The following is a 27,937-nucleotide window of genomic DNA, read 5'->3' on the forward strand; positions in this document are numbered from 1 at the left end:
GGATGCTTAACCAAATCTGGCTGAAGTCAAAGAATGAAGTGGGTTTCAAAGCCAGCTCTCTGTATTTGCAAACTTTCAACCTGAAAGTCAAAGGTTATAACCTGGAGACAGTCTGTGGCACTGGGAGGATGTAGAGTGCCCCTGTTCTTAGAATCTACAAGTCCTCCTCAGAATTCATTTCCCACAGCAACCAACTGAGAGAAGTGCTCAGAACATTCCCCGAGTTCAAGGCAGGTGACTGACTGAAGCACATTAACCTTTCAGACCTATGATTGTTCAGCTTTGGATGGCAGTCAAGGCCATGAAAATAAGTAAAATGGGTCAAAGATGACAAATTCTCACTTAATGTACATGAAACGTGAGCGAAAAGATTGAGAACCTTAAGCTGATGAGGTCTGGGGAGATTTAGCTCCTTGTCTTAACCTGATATAGCACATGGCGGCCATGGCACCAGTTACCGTTCTGTATTCTAAAGACTAACACTCACGGTTCCAAAATTTTCCTCATATAGAGTAGGAGTCTAGAATTCTAAGGATCACAGTGGATGAGAGAGCACAGCCTGGTAATTTTCATTTCAAAAGCAGAGCCAAGTGAAGGTAACACTCCAAAAACCACAGCCCAAGTGTGAAACAGGGTCCGATAAAAACAGGCTCACTCCTGAAACCCACTATCACCTCTCATAACCTCTCCATCCCACTGTATGTACACATATTTATATCTCACTTCCTCTTCTACTCATTTTTCTTCCCACCCTTCCTTGTCACTCCCTGTTCTGCTATTTATTTCCTCCTCCACACATGACCGTATTGCTTGAAATCTAATTTAAAACATTCGTGCTTACTGGGGGAAAAACAGCCTATTTCCTGAACCACCTTCTGAAATTAAAAACATTTATAACTTCATCTTTCCCTCAACCACCTTCTCCTGGGGAAAAGTTTTTTTTAAATACGTGGTGGCTTTTGATCTCTGCGTGGCTCTCACTTGCTTCTTCCCCTGCAGAATTCTAGTCCTAATACCAAAATAAAATTTAAAAGCTCACCATTTCATAGGCAAAATATTGAGATCTATTTTCTTCCTGATTTATGTTTAGCAGAATTAAGCTACTTATTCAAAAATACATCTGAGAAAATGTTTCACCGGTGGTAAAGTTAAATGTGAAAAAAATTTAGCCTAGGTCACCATTATCACTAACTACCTACATACACACAAACTGGGGGTTAGTTCTGCCTTGGGTGGAATGATTTTTGCCAGCACTGATTACGTCAGGTGTTTTTAGATATAAAAAACTAATTTCACTACTTCCCACTGTGGAATAGACAGATATACACACAGATGGGTGTGTATATGTGACATATATATGTATACATGAATGTGTATATGTACACATGTGTATATGTATGTATTACACATGTATCTGTGTACGTATTTACACACCTACACACATATCCCCCATCAGAAAGAAACTGGTCAGCTGGTAGCATCAGGTGGATACAATTGTCCCGTCTTGGCCAATTTGTGGTTATAGCTATTTCGGACTTTTCTAGTTCTGATGGCACTCACATACCTACTTGCTTCTTCTCCCCTGGTCCTTCTTTATTAGCCCCTGTTTTAAGTTCTGGACAACAGTTCCAACTCAGTAGCTCACACAGGCTGTGAAGGCACCCGTGCTCATGGGGCCATGGGAGTGTGAGTTTGAAGAAACAAGTGAAAAGCAGACAGTCAACACCAGCAGGCCATCAGGGACTAATGGACTTGTTGCATGTGGCTGAGGACATCACAGCAAGGGACAGGGCTGACCACAAATTTTACAGATATAGGAAGGGACCACAGCCTTAAAACAGACCATAAGCCCCAGAAGCATTTCAGAGGAGGGTGGAAGGACTACCAGCCCACAATGCCCAGACTGCACCCGCTCAGGGTTCTGCCGCAACTGAGTCCGTGTTTCCTCTAGGATGTAGCCTTCACACCAAAAGGGATATGGGATGTGTGTGCCTATGCGAGCACATACAAGGTCTCTGTGAAAGGTATACTTAAGTATGGCAGCAAGGTTTAACTAGGGAAAATAGGGTTTCAAAATTTCAGGACACAGTTTGTCCAGACTGATCATGCAAGATGGGAGAGAGCAAAATAAATTTATCCCAGGCTCAGTGATGGACTGTCATGCCAATGTAAATTAAAAAATAGAGACCGATGCTATCTGTCCTCTATCTACCATCCATTTCTCTCCTCCATTTACCAGAAAGTCCATTCACAATTTGTCCATTTGTGTTAGTCCTCTTTTCTCCTTTCTCTTGAATCCACTCCCCAACAGACGTTGTTCCCACCACACCCTAGAAACAGTTCTTGTGAGAAACAAAAGCACCCTCTGTGTGGCTGATGCATGGAGGTGAAACATTTGGTCACCTTACAAACTCACCAGTAGTAAGCGGTGAGTTTACAGGATATTAACATCCTGTAATGCTCCTTCCTGAAACACTCCCTGTGTGTTGTTTCCAGGACCCTGCTCTCCTCTCTCTCTGGCCATTCCTTCACACTCTGCTTTGCAGGTCCATCCTCATAGCCCTGATGTAAAGGATCTCTATCTGTACAAAGTTCCTTGGCTATCTCATCCAGTCTCATTGGTTTATAAGCCACCAATGCACCGAAAAATCTCCAGATACCTATTTCCAGACCAGACTTCTGTGCTCAACTCCAGACTTGCATGTCTACCTGCCTTCATGACATCTCCACTTGGGCGTCTAATGTGGGCATCTCAAATTTATCATGTTCCAAAAAGAACTCTAACTCTCCCTCAATTCTGCTCAATAGGCTCCCAGTTTCATTAAAAAGCAACTTTAGCTTTTAAGTAAAGCAGGTCAAAAATTGTGCAGACATTCTAGATTGCTGTTTTCTTATTCCCCATAGGTAACCAACAAATTCTGTTGGCTGTACCTTCAAACTATGTCCAGAATCTGATTACTTTGTGTCACCTAACTATGACCACCCTAGTATAAAACACTATCATCTTTCCCCTGATTATGGCAATAGAGTCCCTGCTTCAACCCTTGCCCCCTTCAGCCTATTATACAGCAGCCTTTAAAGATTTCAGACCCCATCATTCCTGTGTTCAAAAGCCTACAATGGTTTCCCATTTATTTCCAGATATAATACTGATTTCAATTCTTAGGACTCTTCCTTTCACTCACTTTGCTCCGCCATACTATCCTCTTTATTGTTTTGGGAACAGTTATGGAAATGCTCTAGCCTCAGGACCTTAGCACTTGCTGATCCTTCTGTTTAAAATACTTTTCCCTACATATCTACAGGGCTACTACCTTTCCCTCATTCAGGGCTCCTGCATCTATCACCAGATCTTTGAGGCCTTCCTTACCGGACAACCAGAATCCCCATACCCATATATCCTGCTGCTGTTTTCTTTCCACAGCACTTAACGACAATGTGACATACCGTGTAGATGCCATAGAGCCAGAGTTGTCTGTTTTAGGAAGTTCAAAGTTATTTCAAGCAGGGCACATTCGGCTCAGTTAGGTTCTCTACAACTTGATCTAAACCTCAGTTTTTGTTGATTTGTTTGCCTCAAGCAAAGAAATCTGTATTAAAACAATCGCCAAGATTTATACTGTAATTTTACAACTGTGTGTGCTTCCACATTCGAAACCCAATTTATTTTTACAGAAGGTCCATTTACTAGATAGAAGAAACTTTAAAATAGAGCTACTTTATAGAAAGGTTTAAAGATAAAGATTAATAAGGTTCAAGTGAGGGAGAGACACAGGAGAGATCACATGTTTTTTTGAATTCTACATTATCTTGTGGAGTTTTGCTATCAACAGTTGTAGTTGTGGTTGTAGAAGAAGAAATTGTCATTTCATCCACAAATCAAAACCTCCTGGTTCAACAGTTTCTAGTTAGATCAATCAAAGAGATTCATGTGGTGGTAAAATTTAAGCTTTGTAGCCTGATACAGTTGTTCCACTGCTTTAATTTTTTAATGTGCTTCTCATTTCTTTCAACCTTTTAGATTTTTCTTCCCTCTCCTCTAAACTGCAATGCTCCTAAATGTTCATACAGAAACTACACACATTATTTTTTTCAGCAGCAATTACAATTTTCTCATTTTTAAAAATATAATTTATTGTCAAACTGGCTTCCATACAACAACCAGTGCTCATCCCAACAAGTGCCCTCCTCAATGCCCATCACCCACTTTCCTCTCTCCCCCACCTCCCATCAACCTTCAGTTTGTTCTCTTAATATTTAAGAGTCTCCTATGGTTTGCCTCCCTCCCTCTGTTTGTAACTATTTTTTCCCCTTCCCTTCCCCTCTTGTTTTTTTGATTATTTTTCAATGTTTATTTTTTGAGAGAGAGACAGAGACAGAGCCTGAGTGGGGAAGGGGCAGAAAGAAACAGAGTCACAGAATCTGAAGCAGGCTCTAGGCTCTGAGCTGTCAGCACAGAGCCCAACAACATGGGGCTCGAACTCACAAACTGTGAGATCATGACCTGAGATGAAGCTGGCCACTTAACCAACTGAGCCACCCAGGCACCCCTATAATTTTCTCTTGTTTAACTGATCACAACAGACTGGTCCTACGTGACATGCTGATAAATACTTCCTTTTCTAAATAATTATCCTTCCATGTGTATCTTGTTAATAGCATGACTAAGTAGTAAATAACGAAAGAAAGCTTGTAAGTTATGTATACACTATACAATATATAATGTTTAAGCAGTTAACATTTTTGCTATAAGGCATATGTACTGTGTTAAATATTTAACATTTTAATGATTATGAGAACACCTGTAATGAGAAAATTAATTTCCTGCTGAGATCCAAAATAGCCAATTAAGACAAACACCAGCACAAAGGAGGCACATACCCCTTTAACTTGAGCAGCGTCATTGGCAAGCCTGGTTGTTAATGCTCCAGTAGTATTTTTAGGGTCATCAAACCAGCTCACATCCTGTGGCACAGAAAATGATTTTATTATCTTAAAGCTCTATTTATAAGACTCTTAGCTCTTAGGGCAATGACAGGGTCAGGTTGGTTATCACTTATATCCCTTGTATTTAGCACTCAAGATTTGACACTCAATAGACAAGAATATAAATAATTTCATTTATCAAAAAAATTTGAGTGTTTTGTTCCAAATGTGATTTTAATTGTTGGATCTAAACAATAGTGAACAAAAAAGAAAATGTTGCTGCTTTCATAAAGCTTAGATTCTAGAGACGTATGCCACAAGTAAATAAATACGTACAGGGCCAGGTGTAAATAAATGCAATGAAGAAAAACAGATCAGAATAAGAAGGAAAAAAAGCGAAGAAAGGCACTAGGGAACAGAGAAGTCTTCTCTAAGGTGATATTTAAGCAGAGATCTGAATGAAGAGAGGGAGGAAAATATTTGAGAGAAGGAAGAAATAGCATGTGCAAAGGCCCTGAGGCAAAGTCATACTTGATCTGTTTATGCACCTCCAAGAAGGCCTTAAGGGCTGCGAACAGCTTTAAGAGTACCTTTGTGTGAATTTGTAAAAGAAGTCTCTTCCTCTGGACAGATCTCCCTTCTCATTTGGCTTTCCTACCCCTGCCCTCTCTCATCCTTGTGTAGTAAACCAGTGTGTAGACTGTACATTGGGGAAGGTGGGAAGCTGTAGAAGATGAGGTCTGAGAGGGAGTGGGGACCACATCATGGCCTTGGAGGCAACTGTAAAGATTCCAGATTTTACCCTGAGGGATATGGGTAGGTTCTAGCAGGATTTGAGCAGGGGGATGTGATTTGACTTATATTTGAGAAGAATGACTCTGGCTCTTAGGAGGTGAAACTAATGGATTTGAATAAGGATCAGGGCAGCGAGACCAGTTAGGAGGTTATTATAACATCACATAGAAAGAGAGGAGCCAAAAATGACCTCAAAGTTTTTAGCCTGAACAACTGGTAGAATGGAGCTGCCATTACGGATATGGGGGAAGACTAGGTAAAAAGTAAGCCCTGTACAGAGGGGAGAAACAAAAGTTCAATTTTATTTTTACTTTTTTTCCCAAAAGTGCAATTTTAGATATAAGATTGAAATGCTACTTAGATATCTAAATAGAGAAGTTGAATAGGCAGTTTAGATAACTTATTATAGTTCAGGGCAGAATAAATGAATTGGGTTTAAAAAAATCAACAAAAGAAATCTAGATTAAAATTTAAGAATTACATACAACAGGATTTTTTTTCTATAAAGCCACTTACATTTTTAAATACATAAATACTAAAAACATTGTGAGTTTGAAGTATGAATTTATATCTTTAATAAAAATAACTCTGGTCCTGGTGGCTTGCAATTAAAGCAGTATCTACCATTTTCCCCCCAAAGTATTAATGAAAAAGAAAGTGTTCTAAATTATCATAGCATGTATCACTTTGTTTTTTAGAATTATTGTGTTTAAGTGCCTCTTCTACTGGCATGTAACTTCCTTGAAGACAGGGACAGTTGAGGTTTGAATGCCTGACAATACTTAGTATTATGGCAAGCAGAAGGTCCTTAATGTGTATTAGATAGATTTAATAATTTATGGAGAGGGCATTACACAAACCATCAGCTCAACTGCTGAAGTATAACAGACCTAAGAGCTGGCCTGGCAGCTGGCGGGATAATGGGGCATTTGGTTCTGGACCAAGTTCAGCCTCAATCCTAACTGGAATCTCAGTTATAAATATGGTTTGACTCAGAGTCCTAGGACAGCGCCCCCATCAAACAGTGCTCTGTTACTCATTCAATTCAGTCCTGGCTCTGCCAGTCATGGGCCAGCAACTGCCATAAATATGCTTCTTTTTAAGTAATGGTGGTGTAGGTGGGAAAGGATTGAGGAACCAAAGACAGCTGGGAAGATGTGAATGCCAACTAGAAATCCTAACACAGCAAACTGATGCTTCTCAGCCAGGATTCCAGTACTCCTGGCATGTCCAGGGCATCCTTCTGGAGCCTCATGTTATTCACTGGCAAGTGATCAGTAATTTTAAGATGGAGGGTTATAAACTCACATACAAAATTTTCATGGTTGTTAAAGAAACTCTCCCTTAGAACTGGATTGCTTTGGGTTACATTCCCAGAAGCTCCCTCCCCCTTTCCCCAGGAAAATATTCACGTCTGCCTGTTGTTAGGGTTCTGAAGGTGGAAAATGTAAGAGGCATTCTAGTAAGCCGTTATCAGCTTGTAATGAACACTATGAGCTGAACTGCTCTATCAGTCTGGCCACAGCAAAGAAAAAACTGGGTAGTCGGGATACATTTTGATTTGAGGAAAGAAAGGGCACAGGTAGCATCTCTTGGTGGGAAGACACACATATGGGTTCCGAGGAGAAAGAAGGAAAGAGAGGAAAGGGATGACTCTGCCTCCAGCTGCCAACACAAAGGCTGGAGGTGAACCAGCTCTGGGGACCATCTGTGATGATCCCATTCCTTGTCCCACCCACAGCAGATGGACAGCAGGGCCTCTGAGCCCAACCTGGGGGTGGCGGTCCAGCCACATCTGTGAGGAGAGACCGAGGGAAGACCATTGCAGGAGTTCGCTCTGAGAAACCCAACCGCACTCCCTCTGCACGAGACCATGGGCCCAAGCGGGGAGTTCTGCACAGCCCCGGCACAATCCTCAGCAGACATACCTGTCTTAGCATGGATCTGAAGACCAGGTATCGGAGCCGCTTGGTGAGGATCTCCCCAGCCTTGCCAAACGTGAAGCCCTGTGAAGAAGAACATGCCACAAGGAAGAAGACTTGTCACAGACCCAGCCAAGGGTTACACAAAAGGAGGGAGAGTTGATGTCACGGCTAACAGGGACACCAAAGTCAGAAAGCCTGATTCAGGGTTGGTGGTGTTTCGGTAACTGTGTACTAAGGGCACCTAGCCACAGCAGCCGCATAGCCAGGGGAGCCCCGTTTGGAAACCATCACTGCTACTCCCCAGCTACTGGTGGGCTAATCAGGGGCTGACTGGGAAATGTGTTTCTTTGTCACTATTCCTATCTATCCCTGCTTATTTCTCCCGGTGAACCAGGGTCTGTCACTCAGGAAGCTGAAGTTGTTCCGAAGACAGGGGCACTCGAAGCAGGGTGGCTGTATTACCTATCATGCAAACCAGGACACTTGGAGAATGAAAAGGGCTGCTGTTAATAATTACACCAGGACCTGAGGTATAATGTGAGAAAAAAGAAGTATTTGGTCACCCCAGCCATAAAGGATGCAGAGAATAAAGATAACAAATTCCCAGTTTCGAAGCTTAAAAAAAAAAAAAAAAAAAAAAGGTGTAGAAGCAGAATAGTCTGGGGAAGAAGACGCCAAGAGGAATTTTCTGCACTGCCTCTCCTCTTCCCCCAAGGATATAACCTTCTGTGTCTGGGAGGAGGGAAGAGTTACTCGGGGAAATAAAGAGTCAGATGTGAGTGTGCTGCCGTGCAGCCACATCTGGGGAGGGAGGATATCAGAACCCTCATCCCAGTGGGTGTGGGGATTTAGGACTAGGATGGAGCAGCACCCCCCTTTCTTTCTGGGGCTCCAGGAAGCAGCAGTCTGTGGACGAGGCCTGACACACAATCTCATGGAGAAAGCAGAGTGGAAATGGCCGACGGTGCATCAGAAGAGGAGAGGCTCGAATAACAGCCCAAGTCCCTGCAGAATCAGAGATGTGGAAGAGGGCAGCCATAGCTCCTCTGGGCCCGCTGAGACACATTAGTGAGAGAGAGAAGAAACACACGCAAAGAGCACAAGTGAAGCAAGAGCCAATTCTTCCAAGTGGTTCTGATAAAGGGGCACAGCCAGGTTGGACCACGTAACTGAAGGCCGTGGGCCCTGCCAGGTGCCAGCAAGAAGCAGGCAGGCACGTGACATCCACAGACCCCTACTCTCTATGCCTCTGCTAACATAGACACTGATCTGGAAGAAGGAGGAAAGGGAGAAACCCTGGGTTAATTGAACTGAAGTCTGAAATTACTGAAACAGTAAATTTAGACATGGCCAGATTAAGGTTTCTGTCACTGGACTGAATGAAATGTGAAATATCTCCCTCAATGCAGGAATATTGTTATTTCTATAGGGACCTAGCCGTTTTTAAGTGATTACTCTGACACTGTACTTTATACAAAGTACACGAACACATACACATATGTGTGTACACCTATGACAACCCTTTTAATGATGGGAGAAGGTCATCTTTATGACAACCGTATAACCACTTTACAAACGAAACTAAGGTTTAGAGAGGTTGCTAGGTTGCCAGAGGACAGACACAATTGTAAGGTGGCAGAGTTGGAACCTGAATCTGGGTCTGTGAGAATTCCAACCAAAATGGGAACCCAGAGCCTGAAATTTAATCACCCACAGAGCTCCCTCCTTTGGTTTCTAAATGAAGGGCTGAGCATTCTAACATTGTTCAGCACACTGCCAGCTCTACAGCTCTGAGGTCCTATAATTTAGAGCCTTTGTTCTCACTTAGTTTTGCCAGGCAAGTCCGACTCCAGTATCCTGGAGCATCATTGTTACAAAGGTAACTGCTTTCACTGCCTTTGCTTCAGCAGCTCACGTCTCTGTCTCCGACGTGTAAGGGACCAGTTCAAAGCCTACCACCCTTGAAACTCCTTAACCAACTTCACACTTGACAATCTTTCCATTCTGTGGCATTAACAGTTGCTCTGGCAATCTTGCATGTAGTTAAAGTATCAAATCTATTATATTTAGGTCAGGGTGCCTGTGTGGCTCAGCTGGTTGAGCGTCTGACTCTTTTACTTTGGTTCCGATCAAAATCTTATGGTTGGTGGGATTGAGCCCTGAGTCAGATTCCATGCTGACAGCTTGGAGACTGCTTGGGATTCTCGCTCTCCTATTTCTCTGCTCCTCCCCTGCTCTTGCTCTCTCATTCAAAATAAACAAATACATAGACTTAAAAAAATTACATGTGGCTAATTATCGATTCATTCAATAAGCCACTGTTTGCTACTGCCTCACGCAGACCTAGGAATTTGATCACATTATTTCTTCCTTCTCCCTTTCTCTCTTTTCTCTCTTTCAATGATTGTTTAATCCCTAGAATTCAGATTTGAAGTATCCATTCTTACAGGAACTAATGTTTCCTACTGTAGCCAAAAAAGATTGGTGTGGATACAATAAAGGTAGCTTTGTAATTTATCTCTCACACACACACACACACACACACACACACACACACACACACACACACACACTTATTCCTTCATTTGGTTTTCTGGCATTTCCAAGTCTGCAGTAAAAGTTTCACTATGGGGGCACGTGGGTGGCTCAGTCAGTTAAGCACCTGACTCATTTCGGCTCAGGTTATGATCTCACGGTTTGTGAGTTCGAGCCCTGCAGTGGGTTCTGTGCTGACAGTGTAGATTCTACCTGGGATTCTCTCTCTCCTTCTCTCTCTGTCCCCTACCCCCAAAATAAATAAACTTTTTTAAAAACTGATTTAAAAAAATATTTTTAAAAGTTTCAGTATGAATTTTTTCTCTGGTCTACAAGGGGGTAGCATTGTGCTTGTGCAACCTTAAAGAGCCCATTCAAATTTAGGATTAGCAGACACCTATCCTAAGGAGACACAAACAACTGATGACACTCTCACAGGGATGCTTTTGTGTTAAAAAGTTCAGAAAGTGGAAAAGAGCTCCTGGAGTTGTATTCCAAAGTTATGTTCAGGAAGGCTGGTGTTAGCAGGCTTCAACCTGTGGGCAACTCAACAGCAAGCGTAAGAGGACTGGGGACAACAGCTTCTTCTGGCAGAAGGAGAGCCTAATGCAGACTGGTATAGAATGCATGAGCAGCTCTTTTATGTCAAACTTTTTTCAGGATCCAGCTTGATAGATAAGCTTGTTGGCCCTGAGTACAGGGTCTTCTCATCCACACTTTGAACATTACAGGAAATAATTTCCTTCCTTGAACTTTATCAAGCTGGCTATTTATCGCAACAGAGCAAAGGGGAATAGGCCTTTTAAAACTGATGTTGAGGGGCACCTGGCTCACTCAGTCGGTTAAGCTTCAGGACTCTTGGTTTCAGCTCAGGTCATGATCTCGCCGTTTGTGAGATCAAGCCCTGCATCGGGATTCTTGCATTTGGGACACTCTCTGCCCCTCCCCCGCTTACTAGCTCTCTCAAAATAAATAAATAAAACTTAAAAAATATAATAAAGCTGATGTTGAGACTGGCAGCCAGGGCAATTCCCCGGCTATAACTGCAGACATACCAACAGCAGCAATAATCATGGTGACAATGGCACCTCCACGAAGGAATCTACGTGCCCCTTGCAAGTAAGTATCTCATTGAAATATGCAAATATCTTTTCTTCAGCATGATTATGAAACATTGCATATTCAAAGCTCAGGCCTTCCTCAAAACTTCTGGGAAAGAGTGGGGTCTGTGACATTTGTTCTTTTATAGGCTTTGTGTCAGGAAAAAAGGTTTTGAAGTCTTTGATCTTTTCAGTAGATTTACATTCGTATATGAAGGCAAATGTTTCCAGGAGCTGTCTGCACCTTTCCTCAGGAGCTGGTCAAAGAGGAGGCTCATGTCCTTGCTCCAGCTGGGGCTAGGAAGAGCATGGTCCTTATAAATGACCTTCTCAGAATAAAACAACCTTGGAAGTGGCCCTGGATCCCTTGACGGTAGAGACTCATCTCCCTGTGGGCCATGCAGGAAGCAGCTTTGCAGTCTGGCTCCAAAGGCGTGTGGGGCTCTGATCCCAAAGACTGCAGGCTGCTGGCCAGCACACTCTTCCCCCATCACAGAGGGGCACGTGACCCAGGTCACAATTATTTCTTTCAGTCATCAAGAGGCAGGTACTGGGGCGCCTGGGTGGCTCAGTCGGTTAAGCGGCCGACTTCGGCTCAGGTCATGACCTCGCGGTCCGTGAGTTCGAGCCCCGCGTCAGGCTCTGTGCTGACCACTCAGAGCCTGGAGCCTGTTTCGGATTCTGTGTCTCCCTCTCTCTCTGACCCTCCCCCGTTCATGCTCTCTCTCTCTGTCTCAAAAATAAATAAACGTTAAAAAAAAAAAAAATTAAAAAAAAAAAAAAGAGGCAGGTATTAATATTCCTATTTTATAGATGAGGAAACTGAGGGTTGGTTTAAATTATTTTATTGCCCCCAAACACAAAATTAGGAATTGGTGCAGCTCATACTTGAATCAAAGTCTAACACCGCCTTATCATACTAAACTTTTAGAGCACTTAATTCCTTTACAATTTTGTTCCAGCCAAATCATTTGCAAGCTGCAAAATCTGACTCTTCAAAAATGGCTCATACACTTTCTGTTTGAAGACTGGCATTCTTCCATCATTAAAAAGGTTCTTTCTCCTTTAGCAAAAGTTGAATGATAAACTCTTCAAACATTTTTAAAATAGTGTGACTTACTTAACGTGTTTTTTGCTTTTTGTTGTTTTTAGAACATACCAAAGCATTTTGAGTACTTAAAGTGACTGGCAGTTTTTCTATCCAAACTTATGCCCAGGGATTCCCTGAATTCCATTTTTGAGTACCTAGCTTTCATTTTCAATCATTGTATTAGATCAAATACCCGCTTCCCTCTGATTTCATTAATATTTCAGTTAGAGGAAGTCATGCTGGGGAGGAAAAGGTAACCAAGCAAAGTGAAAGCAAAAGATCTTTGTTTTAATTATGTCAAAGAAGGGACTGAGCTTCAGTGGCTCAGTCCATGAAGCGTCTGACTTCAGCTCCAGTCATGATCTCATGGCTTGTGAGTTCGAGGCCTTTATCAGGCTCTGCACTGACAATGCAGAGCCTGCCTGGGATTGTCTCTCCCTTTCTCTGTCCCTCCCTCACTTGGGGGCTCGCTCGCTCTCTCTCTCTCTCAAAATAAATAAAAATAAAACTTAAAAAAATAATAAATGAATATAATGTCTCTCCCTTTCTCTGTCCCTCCCCCACTTGGGGGCTCGCTCTCTGTCTCTCTCTCTCTCTCTCTCAAAATAAATAAAAATAAAACTTAAAAAAATAATAAATGAATATGTCAAAGAAACTTGGTTGCTAACAGTCCAGTTTATAAGAAAAAATCACACAGATGTTTAGAAATTTCCCCAGTTGAATAATAATGCATTCCCCAAAATGAATCAAGTGAAAATGTAGATATTTACCTGAAGGAAAAATGTAATGAAAGAAATAATTCCAAGGACTAGAAACAATAATGAAAATATGTTACTATTCTGTCGTTTTGTTTCAGGATCCTCAACTCTGGTAAAAACCTGTTAAGAAAATATTGAAAGGTTTCAGTTCAAGGCCTAAGGAAGTCATTCTGGGTCTGACTCATGTCCTGTCAAGCACAGTATTTGGGGGTCAAGATAGCTTTGGTAAAACAGAAGTCAGGGCTGGTTTCCCTAATGCCAAACCTAAAGGTGTGTGTACTCTTCCTTCCTTAGGGGCTGAGAATGTGTCTGTCGTTCCTAAATGGATCCACTACTTTTTCTGGGCACACCCCTCTTGGAGTAATTGAGTGGCCCAAGAGCCACACCTACTATGTAAAGTAGAAATGAGAATAAATACTGTCTTCTTCTTTTGATGGGAAACCACACTCAATGGAAGTTTGTTTTACAACTTGAACATTTCAAACTGGAGACAAACCTGCCAACGCTGTTTTGGTAAACTAGAGAGAGCCCAGGCCTTCAGCATGAAAGGAGCCTCCTTGAGGTAGGCTTTTTTGGAGGATGGCCGGCTGGACAGCCAGCTGACCCAGCACCACACATGGAGATCTTTCCAGAGATGGTAAGAAGGCTCATAGGATGTGTTGGGCTTAGAGAACACAGTCACCACTTCCCAGGAAAGAAACAACTCCCTTCACAGTGGGCCAAAACTGTCTTGTAACAGAGCTACACTCCTAATCCAACCTATTCAACTTTACACTCTGTAAAGTAGTAACAGCCTTTTAGAGGAGATCAATTTTTGATGATTAGTTATTGCAACCATAAAAAAAAAAAAAAGCAAACAATCAGCACGCCCTTATTCCGTGACAGATACTCAGATATTCTTCTACACAAATTCATGTATATTGTTCCTTTTATCCTATCACCTCCTAAGGTTTATTATCATCACCACTTTATAAACGGTAACTGAAGCTCAGAGAGGCTAATTAACCTGTTTGAGTTAACACAGCCAGCAAGTGATGACCCAAGAGATAAACATGAGCAATCTAACTCAGAGCCCACAGCCTTAAATTCTGTGTTACAAACCTTCAACCAGGCAGATAACTGGTTGCCTAACCAATGTGCTAGCCCTGGATCATTTACTTCTAGCCTTACTGTTACATGAGGAATGAGAGAAATATAAAGTTCTTAGGCTGAGTTTTTGTTACACACAGCCAAACCCATTCTTATTTCCATTTTTTTTTCTGATGATGCAAACTGTCTACCTCCCTGACTGTACAACAAATGTTAGAACAGGGATCAGCTCCCTGTGGACCACCAGCCAAATGTCTATATAAAGCCTTAATGGGATACTGCCATGTTTGTTTCTGCGTTGTATATGGGTGCCTCTGCACTACAACAGTAGAGCTAAGTATTGCAACAGAGACCATCTGGACCTCAAAATCTAAACTGTTTACTATCTTACCCTTTAAAGAAAAAGTCTGCTAACCCTTGTCCTAGAACATATGCTCTATGCAATCAGACACTAACTCCTTCTTGGTATTTTTCACCACCTAGAATAGTATATGGCTCAGAGCAGTCACCGAAAAAAATATTTCTTGAATGAATACATTATACATATGAGTATCAACCAGAAATAAGTTAGCCAAGCATGGGTAGAGAGCTGAATATTTACGTAGTTTTTAGTATAATCACAAGTTAGAGTTTCGCATCCTTCATGTAGGGATCAACTTCTTTCTCTGCAATGTTTTCAGCAGGTATGGTGGCAAGGGTATCCTCAGCTTGATATATGAACATCTACCATTAAACAGAGAGCACCCTGCCTGGGTTATAGCATTATTGTTGAAAATGCCTTCCTTAAAAGCAGGTACAGTCAAAATATGTCAACCTTTCAGAAGCTGTTGCTTTTTGTTTTCATCTTTACAAGTGGGATGGACACCTCACAGAGGTGGCATTCCTGCTTGTGTCCTGACAAATGCGTCTGTCCCAGAATGGCTCTGTCTCAAGCCAGTCTGACAAGCACACTGGTGACAGGACTTTTCATGACATCTACTCAGAGCCCAGTGACGGCAGGCAAGAGAGAGTCATCTAGTCGGTTTTGTGACTATTTCAGCAATCTGGGCCCTAAGACAGCAACCAACCGCAAGGATGAAGGAAAGCCTGAAAAAGTAGTCTTTCTATCACAAATCAGATTTGCATTCTTACATCTTCAAGTTGCAGAGTTTCATATGAAGGTCCTCATTTTTTTGTGGCTTGTGTGTACACTTACAAATATAAACAGCTCATTCTTTAGTCAGGCCTCACAAGTCAATCCAAAAAAATGGACATAAACACTTACCCCTATAATCCTTGAAAATATTACTGAAAATGCTGGTTGCAGGCCTCCATTTATAATAGCACAGAATATACCAACCACAAAATAAGGCCATTCAGTTATATTGAGCTTCAGAATCCTCCAGAAGGAAACTGGAGGTACATGTTCATCCTGGGAAACAAAATATGACAACAGGCTAGTTATAAAAAGACTGATTCTCAATTGATTTAATGATGCACAGTTCTTCAGTATGCACAGATTTTTAAATGAAGATTTTTTTTATTCCTGTTTTCTTATGAATTAGTGGCTATTTAACTTTTTAAAAAAGATTGTTATATTACTCCTTTATATTTTAAGAAATAAATGCTGTCTCCACAAACATTCAACCTGACATCTGGAAAATCACACTTGGAACAGGACAAGAGGATTTACAAGTAGGGATAAAAGAATAGAGATATCCATATTTGAAGACCCCTTAGAATCTCTTTAACATTATAAATTCTAATTGTAAAATTCTTGGCCTATAAATGCTCATTCATACATTCTAACCTGAATCTAAAGTGTTGAGATTTGGTCTGTGGAAGGTTTTGGGAGACACGACAGGAGGAATCTGGATAACCCTTTCTTGTTTTGACCCCTACCACCCCACTGCTAGCCCACGAAACTACGAAAGCCGCAGAGAGAGGGTTGAAGACATAACTACATCCTCCTCCATACCAAGTTCTCTTTTGTACCAAGCTTTCTATCTTGGCCTTGTGATGCATGTATACTCTTGCGGGTTGATCTTCTTCTAATTAAACTGGATCCTGAATCTTTTGGAGACATTTCCAAGGCATCAATTTCACTTATGGATTCATAAACTGCATTTTCTAATTCAATTTCATTTCCTCTTGTCTAAAGTAAACAAGAAATACGCACAAGTGGGTTAGGCTGGGAAAAAATAATGAAAGTTAATTGCCAACCATCAGCTATCAAGGAAAGTGGTAATTTACATCATTATAGGAAAGGATAAAGTTAAGTTGCTGAAGGTTTCTGTGCATGTGTGAATGTGTGATATATTTGAAAATTAAAACCACTGAAGAAGGATTGCCACTGAATATGCTGAAATAACATGACATCCTTTCCCTATATCTTACGTTGTGATGTCCTTTTTGTGGTTGTTTGGGCCTCAATCCTATTTGCTTTGGACCAGTGCTATCAATGAGAATATGATCCAAGCCATTCTGTGACCCATACTTGTGATTTAAAATTTTCTGAGTACCTGAGGAGTCTGGGTCGTTCAGTCAGGTAAGCGTCAAACTTTGGCTCAGGCCATCATCTCATGGTTCATGGGTTCCAGCCCCATGTCGGGCTCTGTGCTGACAGTTCAGAATCTGGAGCCTGCTTCAGATTCTGTGTCTCCCTCTCTATGCCCCTCACCAACACACTCTGTCTCTCTCTGTCTCTCAAAAATGAATAAATGTTAAAAAAACTTTTTAAAATGAAAAATAAATAAAATAAAATTTTCTCAGTGGCCACATTAAAAAATATAAGAGGGAAATCAGTTTGTACTATGTATTTGGTTTAAACCTAATATATGCAAGATACTGGCATTTCAACATGCAATCAATGTAAAAACTTACTGTGATATTTTGCATTCTTCTTTGGTACCACGTCCTTGGAATATGGTATGCATTTTCTCCCTAAAACACTTCATTTCAGAATAACTACCACTGACATGTCAGTAATTACATGTGGCTAATGCCTACTATGGTGGATAGATTACCTTTCAACGTTTTTAAATGTTTAATTTTCTCTAATTATCCTTCTTTATTTTCCCTCCTTTTAAATGGGGAAAAAATCTGGTCTGAATTCCCCAGTTATTTTTCTCACTTATTAACAAAATCAAGTAATGTTTATTTATAGTACTAAACACACAAAATCAGCTTATACCTGAGACAGTTCAGGAAAATTCTATAGTTGGATTATACCTGCATTGTGACAAGTTTGAAGTAAATGCCTTCCTCTTTCATGAGTTCATCATGATTTCCTTTCTCCACAATGACTCCATCATCAAAACCGGCGATGACATCAGCATTACGAATTGTAGACAAACGATGAGCTACCACTATGGTGGTCCGGCCTTTTCTGGCCTAAAGAGAAAGGTTAGGTTTTTGAATAAATGAACAATTACATGCAAAAATTCATTCAATTTAGATTTACTTGGACACTGTAAAGCCATCTAAACTATATAAGGTACTCTTGCTTCAGTAAATGTATAGTCAATTGATAATGATTTAAAAATGTTTTATTATTGGGGCGCCTGGGTGGCGCAGTCGGTTAAGCGCACGACTTCAGCCAGGTCACGATCTCGCGGTCCGTGAGTTCGAGCCCCGCGTCGGGCTCTGGGCTGATGGCTCGGAGCCTGGAGCCTGTTTCGGATTCTGTGTCTCCCTCTCTCTCTGCCCCTCCCCCGTTCATGCTCTGTCTCTCTCTGTCCCAAAAATAAATATAAAACGTTGAAAAAAAAAATTAAAAAAAAAATGTTTTATTATTAACACAAATATGATAATCACCTAGTAATGTTATGTAAGCTTCTAAATATTTTACTTAACCTCTATCAGCCTCAGTTTACAATAGTAATAAGGGGTTTATACAAAGTAAAAAATGCTACGGTCCAGGTACTGGCCAGTCAGAGCAGACACAGGTCAATGTGCATTACTGGTGCAGGCTAGATAGCATCAGTCTGGGGATCCATGGCATCCCATCTCCCAGGATCTCTGGATGCTTCAGATGGACAAGGAGTGTGAGGCAGCAGCAGTCAGTCTCCAGTGTCACACTGATCTGAATTCAAACCTTAGTTCTGCCAATTATAAATTCTAGGATTTTATTCAACTCTTTTAACTTATGTGAGTTCGATTTGTTCACATATAAAATGGAGATAATATTAGTACTCACTTCTTAGAGTAGTTGTGATGACCAAATAATACAATGTACACAAAGCATTATGATATATGCACTGTAAGTGCTTAATAAATGGTACTCACTCCTAGGTAGAAGCATTATGGAAAAACTGAAGAACTATGCAAATGTTTTTCTTTTTTTTTTTAAAGAGTTCCCCATTCTTTTTTTTTTTTAACGTGTATTTATTTTTGAGAGAGAGACAGAATGTGAACGGGGGAGGGTCAGAGAGAGAGGGAGACACAGAATCAGAAGCAGGCTCCAGGCTCTGAGCTGTCAGCACAGAGCCCGACGTGGGGCACAAACCACAAACCACAAACCCACAAACCTTGAGATCATGACCTGAGCTGAAGTCTGGCACTTAACCAACTGAGCCACCCAGGTGCCCCTTAAAGCCTGGAGTTTTAAAGGTCAGTAGGCTTGCCTGGGACAGAGCCAGGAGGGCACTGTGCTGCTCCTGGAGAGAAGGCAGGCAAACAACCTGAGGACAGATAGTGTGTAAACAGCTACCTGAAAAATGCTTGGGGCACACTGGGGGATACTGTTTGCTGTTCTCAGAGCAAGAGGCAGAGTTCATGGAATTGCCCCTTGGGGACAAGGGAGCTGGCAGGCGCCATTTCGCATAAACACAGAGTCACCTGCAGGAAGCACCGCAGCACCAGCACAGGCTGCCTGACTCGCTTACACCAAGCTCCACACCCCTGTGCTCTGGCAGAACTGTCCTTTTCGGTCAAGCGTGTCTCATTCCCAGTGCTGTGGACCCCTTCCCCAGAAGACCAGGACAAGCCCTTGCCCACACCATGTCTCTAAAGCCTGGCGTTTTAAAGGTCAGCAGGCTTGGCTGGGATAGAGCCAAGAGGTCACTGTGCTGCTCCTAGAAAGAAGGCAGGCAAAAACCCTGGAGGCAGACAGTATGGAAAGAGCAATCTGAAAAAACATCTGGGGTAAACTGTGGGGAGATTATCCACTATTCTTGAAGTACTTCCCTGTCAGGCAGCATTCCTCAAGACGTGTCTCTGGGAACAAAGGAGCTGTCTGGCTGGTGCCACTTCCCTCCCTGGCCCCTCAGCATAAACAGAGAGCTACCTGAGGGAAACAGCTCAGCTCAGACAAAGGCTGCCTAACTTGCAGCCTTGAAACCAAGCTCCCCCTCACCATGCTCTGGCGGGACTGCCATTCTAAGTCAGGCTTGCGTTACTCTCAGAGTGGCGGGGTCCTCCCCGAGAAGACCAGCACCAACTCCTGCCCACTCTACGTCTCCCAATCAGAGAGTTCTGCAGGGCCTCAGTTCTGGGGAGTTGGTATGAAGTCTCACTTCACAAGCAGACCAGAGCATACCTAGTTAAAACCACATTCAGGCCAAGGATCAAACACTGCCCACAGCAGACAAGGAGAGCCTCTGCAGATGCCTGGCCTGAAGGATAGAGCAGCCAAAACACAATAGCAGAGCACACATAGCACAAACCAGAGACACTCCCTGAAGCACCAGGCCCTGGATAGTACATGACTACTTCTTTATAAGGTCATCATTTTCAGAAGCAGGAGACATAAATGGCCTTTCTAACACAGAGAAGAAGGCAGACACTTAGAACATACTAAGACAGAGGAATTTATCCCAAATGAAAGAACAAGATAAAGCCATGGCCAGAGAACTAAGCAAAACAGATATAAGTAACATGCCTGATGGAGAATTTAAAGCAACAATCATAAGGATCTTCACTGGGGACTTGAGAAAAGAAGATTTCAGGGAGATCCCTACCACAGAGATTGGAAACAGGTTTGATGCAATGAACAGCAGGCTGGAAGAATCAAAGGAATGAACTAGTGACCTAGAAAACAAAATAATGAAAAATAATAAAGCTGAACAAAAGAGAAGGAATTGTGGAATATGAGAACAGACTTTGGGAACTCAGTGACTCCATCAGACATAGTAACATTCCTATTATAGGAGTCCCAGGAGAGGAAGAGAAAAGGGGGCAGAAAAATTATTTCAAGAAATAATAGCAGAAAAATTCCCTAATCTAACAACAACAACAACAACAACAACAACAAAACCAGACATCCAAATCCAAAAGACAAAAAGAATTCCTATTAAAATCAACAAAAGCAGGCCAACACCAAGACACACTGTAATTAAATTTGCAAAATACAGTGATAAAAAAAAATCTTAAAGGCAGCAAGAAAAAAAGTGTTAACTTACAAGGGAAAACCCATAAGACTAGCTGGAGATCTCTCAACAGAAACTTGGGAAGTCAAAAAGGAGTGCCAGGATATATTTAAGCACTGAAAGGGACAAATCTGCAGCCAAGAATACTCTATTCTGCAAGGCTACCATTCAGAACAAAAGGAGAGATAGAGTTTCCCAGACAAACAAAAACTAAAGGAGTTTGTGACCACTAAAAAAGCCCTGCAAGAAATATTAAAGGGTACTCTTTGAGAGCAACAAAGAGACCAAAAGTGACAAAGACAAAAAAGGATCAGAGAAAACCTCTAGAAACAATGACAAAACAAGTAATAAAATGGCATTAAATACATCTCTATCAATAATTACTTTGAATGTTAATGGATTCAACACTCCAATCAAAAGACTCAGGGTGTCAGAATGAATAAAAAAAATAAGATCCATCTATATGCTGCCTACAAGAGACTCATTTTAGAACCAAAGACACCTACAGATTGAAATTGAGGAGGTGGAGAAACATTTATCACATAAATGGATATCAAAAGAAAGCCAGAGTAGCAATACTTATATTGGATAAATCAGACTTTATTTATTTTTTCAATATATGAAGTTTATTGTCAAACTGGTTTCCATACAACACCCAGTGCTCATCCCAAAAGGTGCCCTCCTCAATACCCATCACCCACCCTCCCCTTCCTCCCACCCCCCATCAACCCTCAGTTTGTTTTCAATTTTTAAGAGTCTCTTATGCTTTGGCTCTCTCCCACTCTAACCTCCTTTTTTTTTTTTCCTTCCCCTCCCCCATGGGTTTCTGCTAAGTTTCTCAGGATCCACATAAGAGGGAAAACATATGGTATCTGTCTTTCTCTGTATGGCTTATTTCACTTAGCATAACACTCTCCAGTTCCATCCATGTTGCTACAAAGGGCCATATTTCATTCTTTCTCATTGCCACGTAGTACCCCATTGTGTATATAAACCACAATTTCTTTATCCATTCATCAGTTGATGGACATTTAGGCTCTTTCCATAATTTGGCTATTGTTGAGAGTGCTGCTATAAACATTGGGGTACAAGTGCCCCTATGCATCAGTACTCCTGTATCCCTTGGGTAAATTTCTAGCAGTGCTATTGCTGGGTCATAGGGTAGGTCTATTTTTAATTTTCTGAGTAACCTCCACACTGTTTTCCAGAGTGGATAAACCAGACTTTAAAACAAAGACTGAAAAAAGAGGCAAAGACGGGTATTATATAATCATAAAGGGGACAATCCAACAAGAAGATATAACAATTACAAATACTTACGCACCCAACATGTAAGCACCCAAATATATAAAACAATTAATAACAAACATAAAGGAACTAACTGAAATAACATAATAATAGTAAGGGACTTTAACACCCACTTACATCAATGGACAGATCATCTAAACTGAAAATAAACAAGGAAACAATGGCTTTGAATGACACACTGGACTAGATAGATTTAACAGATATATTCAGAACATTTCATCTTAAAACAGCAGAATACATATTCTTTTCAAGTGCACATGGAACATTCTCCAGAATAGTTCACATATTAGCCAACAACAACAAAAAAAAACCTCAACAAACACAGAAACATTGAAATCATACCATGCACCTTTTCTGACCACAACACTATGAAATAAAGTCAATCATAAGAAAAAATCTGAAAAGACCACAAATACATGGAGGCTCAACAACACACTACCAAACAATGAATGAGTCGACCAGGAAATCAAAGAAGAAATTTAAAAATACATGGAAAAAAATAAAAATGAAAACACAGAAGTCCCAAACCTTTGGGATGCAGCAAAAGCAGTTCTAAGAGGGAAGTATATAGCAATACAGGCCTATTTCAAAAGCAAGAAAAATCCCAAATAAACAACCTACTCTGACACCTAAAGGAGGTAGAAAAAGAACAACAAATGAAACCTAGAGCCTTAGAAGGAAGGAAATAATAAAGACTAGATCAGAAATAAATGATATAGGAAACCACAGACTAGGTCAATGAAATCAAGAGCTGGTTCTTTGAAAAAGTTAATAAAATTCATAAACCTCTAGCCAGACTTATCAAAAAGAAAAGAGCAAGGACCTAAATAAATAAAATCACAAATGAGAAAGGAAAAATAACAACCGACAACACAGAAATACAATTATAAGAGAATATTATAAAAAACTATATGTCAACAATTTGGACAACCTGGAAGAAATGGATAAATTCCTAGAAATATATAAACTACCAAAACTGAAACAGGAAGAAATAGAAGACTTGAACAGACTGTAACCAGCAAAGAAATTAATCAGTAATCAAAAAACTCCCAACAAACAAAGTCAGGGCCAGGTGGCTTCAGAGGTGATTTCCAGTAAACATTTAAGGAAGAATTAATACCCATTCTTCTCAAACTATTCCAAAAATAGAAAAGGGAGGAAAACTTCCAAATTCATTCTATGAGGCCAGCATTATCCTGATACCAAAACCAGATAAGGACTCCACTAAAAACAGAACTACAGGTCAATATCTCTGATGAACATGGATATAAAAATTCTCAATAAAACACTAGCAAACCAAATTCAACAATACGTTAAAAAGTCATCCACCACAATCAAGTGGGATTTACTCAGGGTAGTTCAATATTCTCAAATCAATCAACACGATACCCCACATTAATAAAAGAAAAGAACCATATGATAATTTCAATAGATTCAAAAAAAACATTTGACAAAGTACAACATCCATTCATGGTAAAAAGCCCTGAACAAAGTAGGTTTAGAGGGAATATACCTCAACATAATAAAGGCCATATATGAAAAACCCACAGCTGGAGCACCTGGGTGGCTCAGCTGGTTGAGCATCTGACTCTTGGTTTCAGCTCAGGCCATGATCTCACAGTTCGTGAGTTGAAGTCCCACATCAGGCTCTGTACTGAGAGTGAGGAGACTGCTTGGGATTCTCTCTCCTTCCTCTCTTGCTGTCCCTCCCCCCGCTTGCACTCTTGCTCTCTCTCTCTCTCTCTCTCTCTCACTTTGTCTCTCTCAAAATAAAATTAATAAACTTAAAAAAAGAGAAAAACCCACAGCTAATATCATCCTCAGTGGGGAAAAAACTGAATTTTTTCTCTATGGTCAGGAACAAGACAGACATGTCTACTCTCACCACTATCATTTAACATAGTACTGGAAGTCCTAGCAACAGCAATCAGACAGCACAAAGAAATAAACAGCATCCAAACTGGTAAGGAAGAAGTAAAACTACTTGCAGACGACATAATATTCTATATAACCCAAAAGACTTTACCAAAAAACTGCTAGAACTGATACATGAATTCAGTAAAGTTGCAGGATACAAAATCAACATGCAGAAATCTGCTGCATTTCTATATATCAATAATGAAACATCAGAAAAGGAATCATCCATATACAATTGCACCCAAACCAGTAAGATACCTAGGAATAAATCTAACCAAAGAGGTGAAAGACTTGTACCCTGAAACTTTATAAACACCAATAAAACAAACTGAATATGACACAAGGATATGGAAAAACAGTCCATGCTCATGAATTGAAAGAACAAACAGTGTCAAAATGTCTGTATTACTCAAAACAATCTATAGATTTAATGCAATCCCTATGAAAACACCAACAGCATTTTTCACAGAGCTAAAACAAACAATCCTAAAATGTATAGGGAACCACAAAAGACCCCAAATAGGCAGAGCAACCTTGAAAAAGAAAAGCAAAGCATGAAGCAACACAATTCCAGACTTCAAGTTATATTACAAGGCTGTAGTGATCAAAACAGGATGGTACTGGCACAAAAACAGACACAAAGATAAATGGAACGGAAGAGAAAACCCAGAAATGAACACACAACTATATGCTCAATTAATCTTCAGCAAAGCAGGAAAGAATATCGAACAGGAAATAGACAATTTCTTTAACAAATGGTTTTGGGAAAACTGGATAAATAACTACATGCAAACGTATTAAAGTCGACCACTTTCTTACACCAACACAAAAATAAATTCAAAATGGATTAAAGACCTAAATTTGAAACTTGAAACCATAAAATTCCTAGAGCAACAACAGGTAGTAACCTCTTTGACACTGGCCACAGCAACTTCTTTCTAGACATGTCTCCTCAGCCAAAGGAAACAAAAGCAAAAATGAACTAACAGGACTTAACTAACAGGACTTAAGCTTAAATAAAAAGCTTCTGCATAGCAAAGGGAACAATAAACAAAAAAGGCAACCTACAGAATGGCAGAAGTTATTTGCAAATGGCATATCTGATAAAGGTTAGTGTCCAAAATATATAAACAATTTATAAAACTCAACACTCAAAAAAATGAATAATCCAATTAAAACATGGTCAGAAGACATGAAAAGACATTTTTCCACAGAAGACATCCAGATGACCAACAGACACATGAAAAGATGCTCAATATCACTTATCAGCAAGGAAATACAAATCAAAATCACAGTGAGCCATTACCTCACACCTGTCAGAATGGCTAAAATCAACAACACAAGAAACAACAGGTGTTGGTGAGCATGCTGAGAAAAAGAAATCCTCTAGCACTGCTGGTGGGAATGCAAACTAGTGCAGCCACTGTGGAAAACAGTATGGAGGTTCCTCAAAAAATTAAAAATAGAACTACCCTATGATCCAGCAATTGCACTACTAGGCATTTACCCAAAGGATACACAAATACTAATTCAAAGGGATACATGCACCCCAATGTTTACAGTAGTATTAGCTATAATAGCCAAATTATGGAAATAGCCAAAAAGTATCCATCAACAGATGAAAAGGTAAAGAAGATGTGGTATATATATACAATGGCATATTATTCAGCCATACAAAAGAATGAAATCTTGCCATTTGCAATGACATGGATGGAGGTGAAGAGCATTATGCTAAATGAAATTCAGTCAGAGAAAGACAAACACCATGTGATTTCACTCAAATGTGGAATTTAACAAACAAATCAAACAAGCAAAGAGAAAAAGAGAGGGAGGCAAACCAAGAAACAGACTCTTAACTATGGAGAACAAACTGAGGGTTGTGGGAGGTTGTTGGGGGATGGGGGATGGGCATTAAGGAGAGCACTATTTTGATGAGCACCAGATGTATGGAAGTGTTAAATCACTATATTGTATACCTGAAACTAATATTATACTGTAGGTTAACTAACTGGAATTTAAATAAAAACTTAAAAAAAGGTCTTCACATTCCTTGTCCTCACAGAACTAGCCTGGTTACCAATACATGCCAGAGACCAAGCACACAAGACTGGCACAGTACACTCAAATCTGATTTTGTGAACAAGTCATGTGAACTCAGGGAATGCAGGAAGGTCAAACCCTGTTGACAGTCAAGGAATTTTCATGGCCCACGTAAGTTTCCAACATCATCAGTTCTCTGTGGACAAGGGGTTTCTCATTTCCGGTAGTCTTCAATAGGTATTTACATCTTGGAAATTAAATGTGAAACTTCAAATTATATTTTCCTCTTGTTGACAAAACAGAAAGTCTAAATAACTGGGTTATCTCTAAAGTCAAATTTTCAAGATTGCAAGGAAGACCAATTTTCATTTGAATCTGTATTTCTCATTGTTTAATTTAAAAAATTCCCAAGTACCATTCAGTCAAAATTTGTTCATTTCTACTTTAAAAAGGAGATAAATAGAAATTAAATGAATAGGTCCAAATAGGACTGAAGATTTCATTTTGATAGCTTAAAAGATCACTTTAGGAGTCATTGGAAATGTCCCTTTTTAAAAATAGTATTATTCTCATGAATCAAGTCGGTGTGAATTGAGGCTCACAGACCTTATCCAGGGCCACCTGAACCACTGCTTCACTTTCACTGTCCAAGGCTGATGTGGCCTCATCCAGCAGGAGGATCTTGGGGTTGCGAACCAGGGCCCGAGCGATGGCGATTCTCTGTTTCTGTCCACCACTCAGCTGGGCCCCTCTCTCTCCAACCAGGGTATCAAATTTCTACAACACAGAAGATAAAGGCGGTTAGCAAAAGAACAAGCTATCTCAGGTCACATTTTAAGATGGGAAGTAATCCCATAAACAATCCAAGGCCCACAGGTAATACAGTCCAGTTCCTTAAAATTTAGCAATAACCAACACCATTTTTTACAAATATGCCTACTACTAGTTGATGGTGCTAGAGCTTGAAAATCTGAAGGAATTTTGATCTTTCTTCTTAGAAGGATCATCTATTTTTTTAGTAGATTCCTAACTTCTTAGGCATTAGTCAGCATTCTATTCTTTGAATCTCTAGCATGGCAAAGATCAAGGAAGACTTACATTAGGGAGTTTCATGATAAAGTCATAGGCATTGGCTTCCTTGACAGCTTTCTCAATCTCCTCCATGGTGACATTTTCACGGCCATAGCAAATGTTTTCAGCTATTGTAGTGGCAAACAACACAGGTTCCTGACTCACCACACCAATGATTTCCCGAAGATATCTCACATTTATGGTCCTAATGTCCTGTCCATCAATACTAACCTGAAATAAAAAGTAAGTGTGATTTCCATGCACTGCAGATTTTTAATGTGAAATCTGCAATGGTAACTGCTGATTGCTGCAGCATCTAGTTCATCAAGAGTCACCTCACCATGCCATCTGTGGGGTCATAGAGCCTCTGCATCAGCTGCACTGTCGTGCTTTTCCCACAGCCACTGTTCCCAACCAGGGCCACTGTCTGCCCACTCTGAACCTTCAGGTTGAGGCCCTTCAAGATCTAACAGAATGAATGAGAAATAAACTTAAGGGCAATACACAGATATTGGGACTATGAATTGACAGTTCAAGTCAAACCTAGGGTTAAATATACATTTCTTTAAAATCACTAAAAGAAAGTATCAGAGACTCCTCATCCAATACATGGTGGAATCGCTCATGAATCATTTATCATTGTACCTTAACTTCTTTTCGAGATGGGTAACTGAAGTGAACGTTTTTGAACTCCAGATTTCCCTTAATATTATCTGGTTTGTGTCCGTTCTTCGAATAGCTGTCAATACTTGGTTTCTAAACAGAATAAAATTTCAGAAGGTTTTTGTGGAGAGCTGGATAAAGCGATAAAGAGGCTGACTTTTAATTAGAAAAACATTTAGAGAGATGTATCAATGGCTAGCCCAAACTTACATTATCAATTATCTTGAAGATTTCATAAGCCGCTCCTCTTGCATTTGCAAATGCTTCAATGCTTGGGGATGCCTGTCCAACACTAAAAGCCCCAATTAATACAGAAAAGAAAACCTGAAGAATGTGAAGGAAAATCATCAAGTTACTTAGTGTTTATTACATT

The 27,937-nt window shown here is 40.4% G+C and overlaps 1 protein-coding gene across 2 annotated transcripts in view; it reads right to left on the minus strand.

The window, feature by feature from the left end:
- ABCB1 (ATP binding cassette subfamily B member 1) overlaps nt 1–27,937 on the minus strand; it is a 208,364-nt gene that overhangs the window by 127,005 nt on the left and 53,422 nt on the right. For both annotated transcript variants that reach the window (XM_042965581.1, XM_007076760.3), the window contains exons 10-20: nt 27,775–27,888; nt 27,547–27,657; nt 27,242–27,367; nt 26,929–27,132; nt 26,437–26,607; nt 17,429–17,590; nt 16,176–16,352; nt 15,483–15,629; nt 13,142–13,249; nt 7,650–7,727; nt 4,882–4,965 (exon numbers count right to left, since the gene is read on the minus strand). In XM_042965581.1, coding sequence (XP_042821515.1) covers nt 4,882–4,965; nt 7,650–7,727; nt 13,142–13,249; nt 15,483–15,629; nt 16,176–16,352; nt 17,429–17,590; nt 26,437–26,607; nt 26,929–27,132; nt 27,242–27,367; nt 27,547–27,657; nt 27,775–27,888 — 1,482 coding nt within the window. The remainder of the gene's footprint in view (nt 1–4,881; nt 4,966–7,649; nt 7,728–13,141; nt 13,250–15,482; nt 15,630–16,175; nt 16,353–17,428; nt 17,591–26,436; nt 26,608–26,928; nt 27,133–27,241; nt 27,368–27,546; nt 27,658–27,774; nt 27,889–27,937) is intronic.

Source organism: Panthera tigris, chromosome A2 (genome assembly GCF_018350195.1).
Source record: "Panthera tigris isolate Pti1 chromosome A2, P.tigris_Pti1_mat1.1, whole genome shotgun sequence".
In the NCBI taxonomy this organism is placed as follows: Eukaryota; Metazoa; Chordata; class Mammalia; order Carnivora; family Felidae; genus Panthera; species Panthera tigris.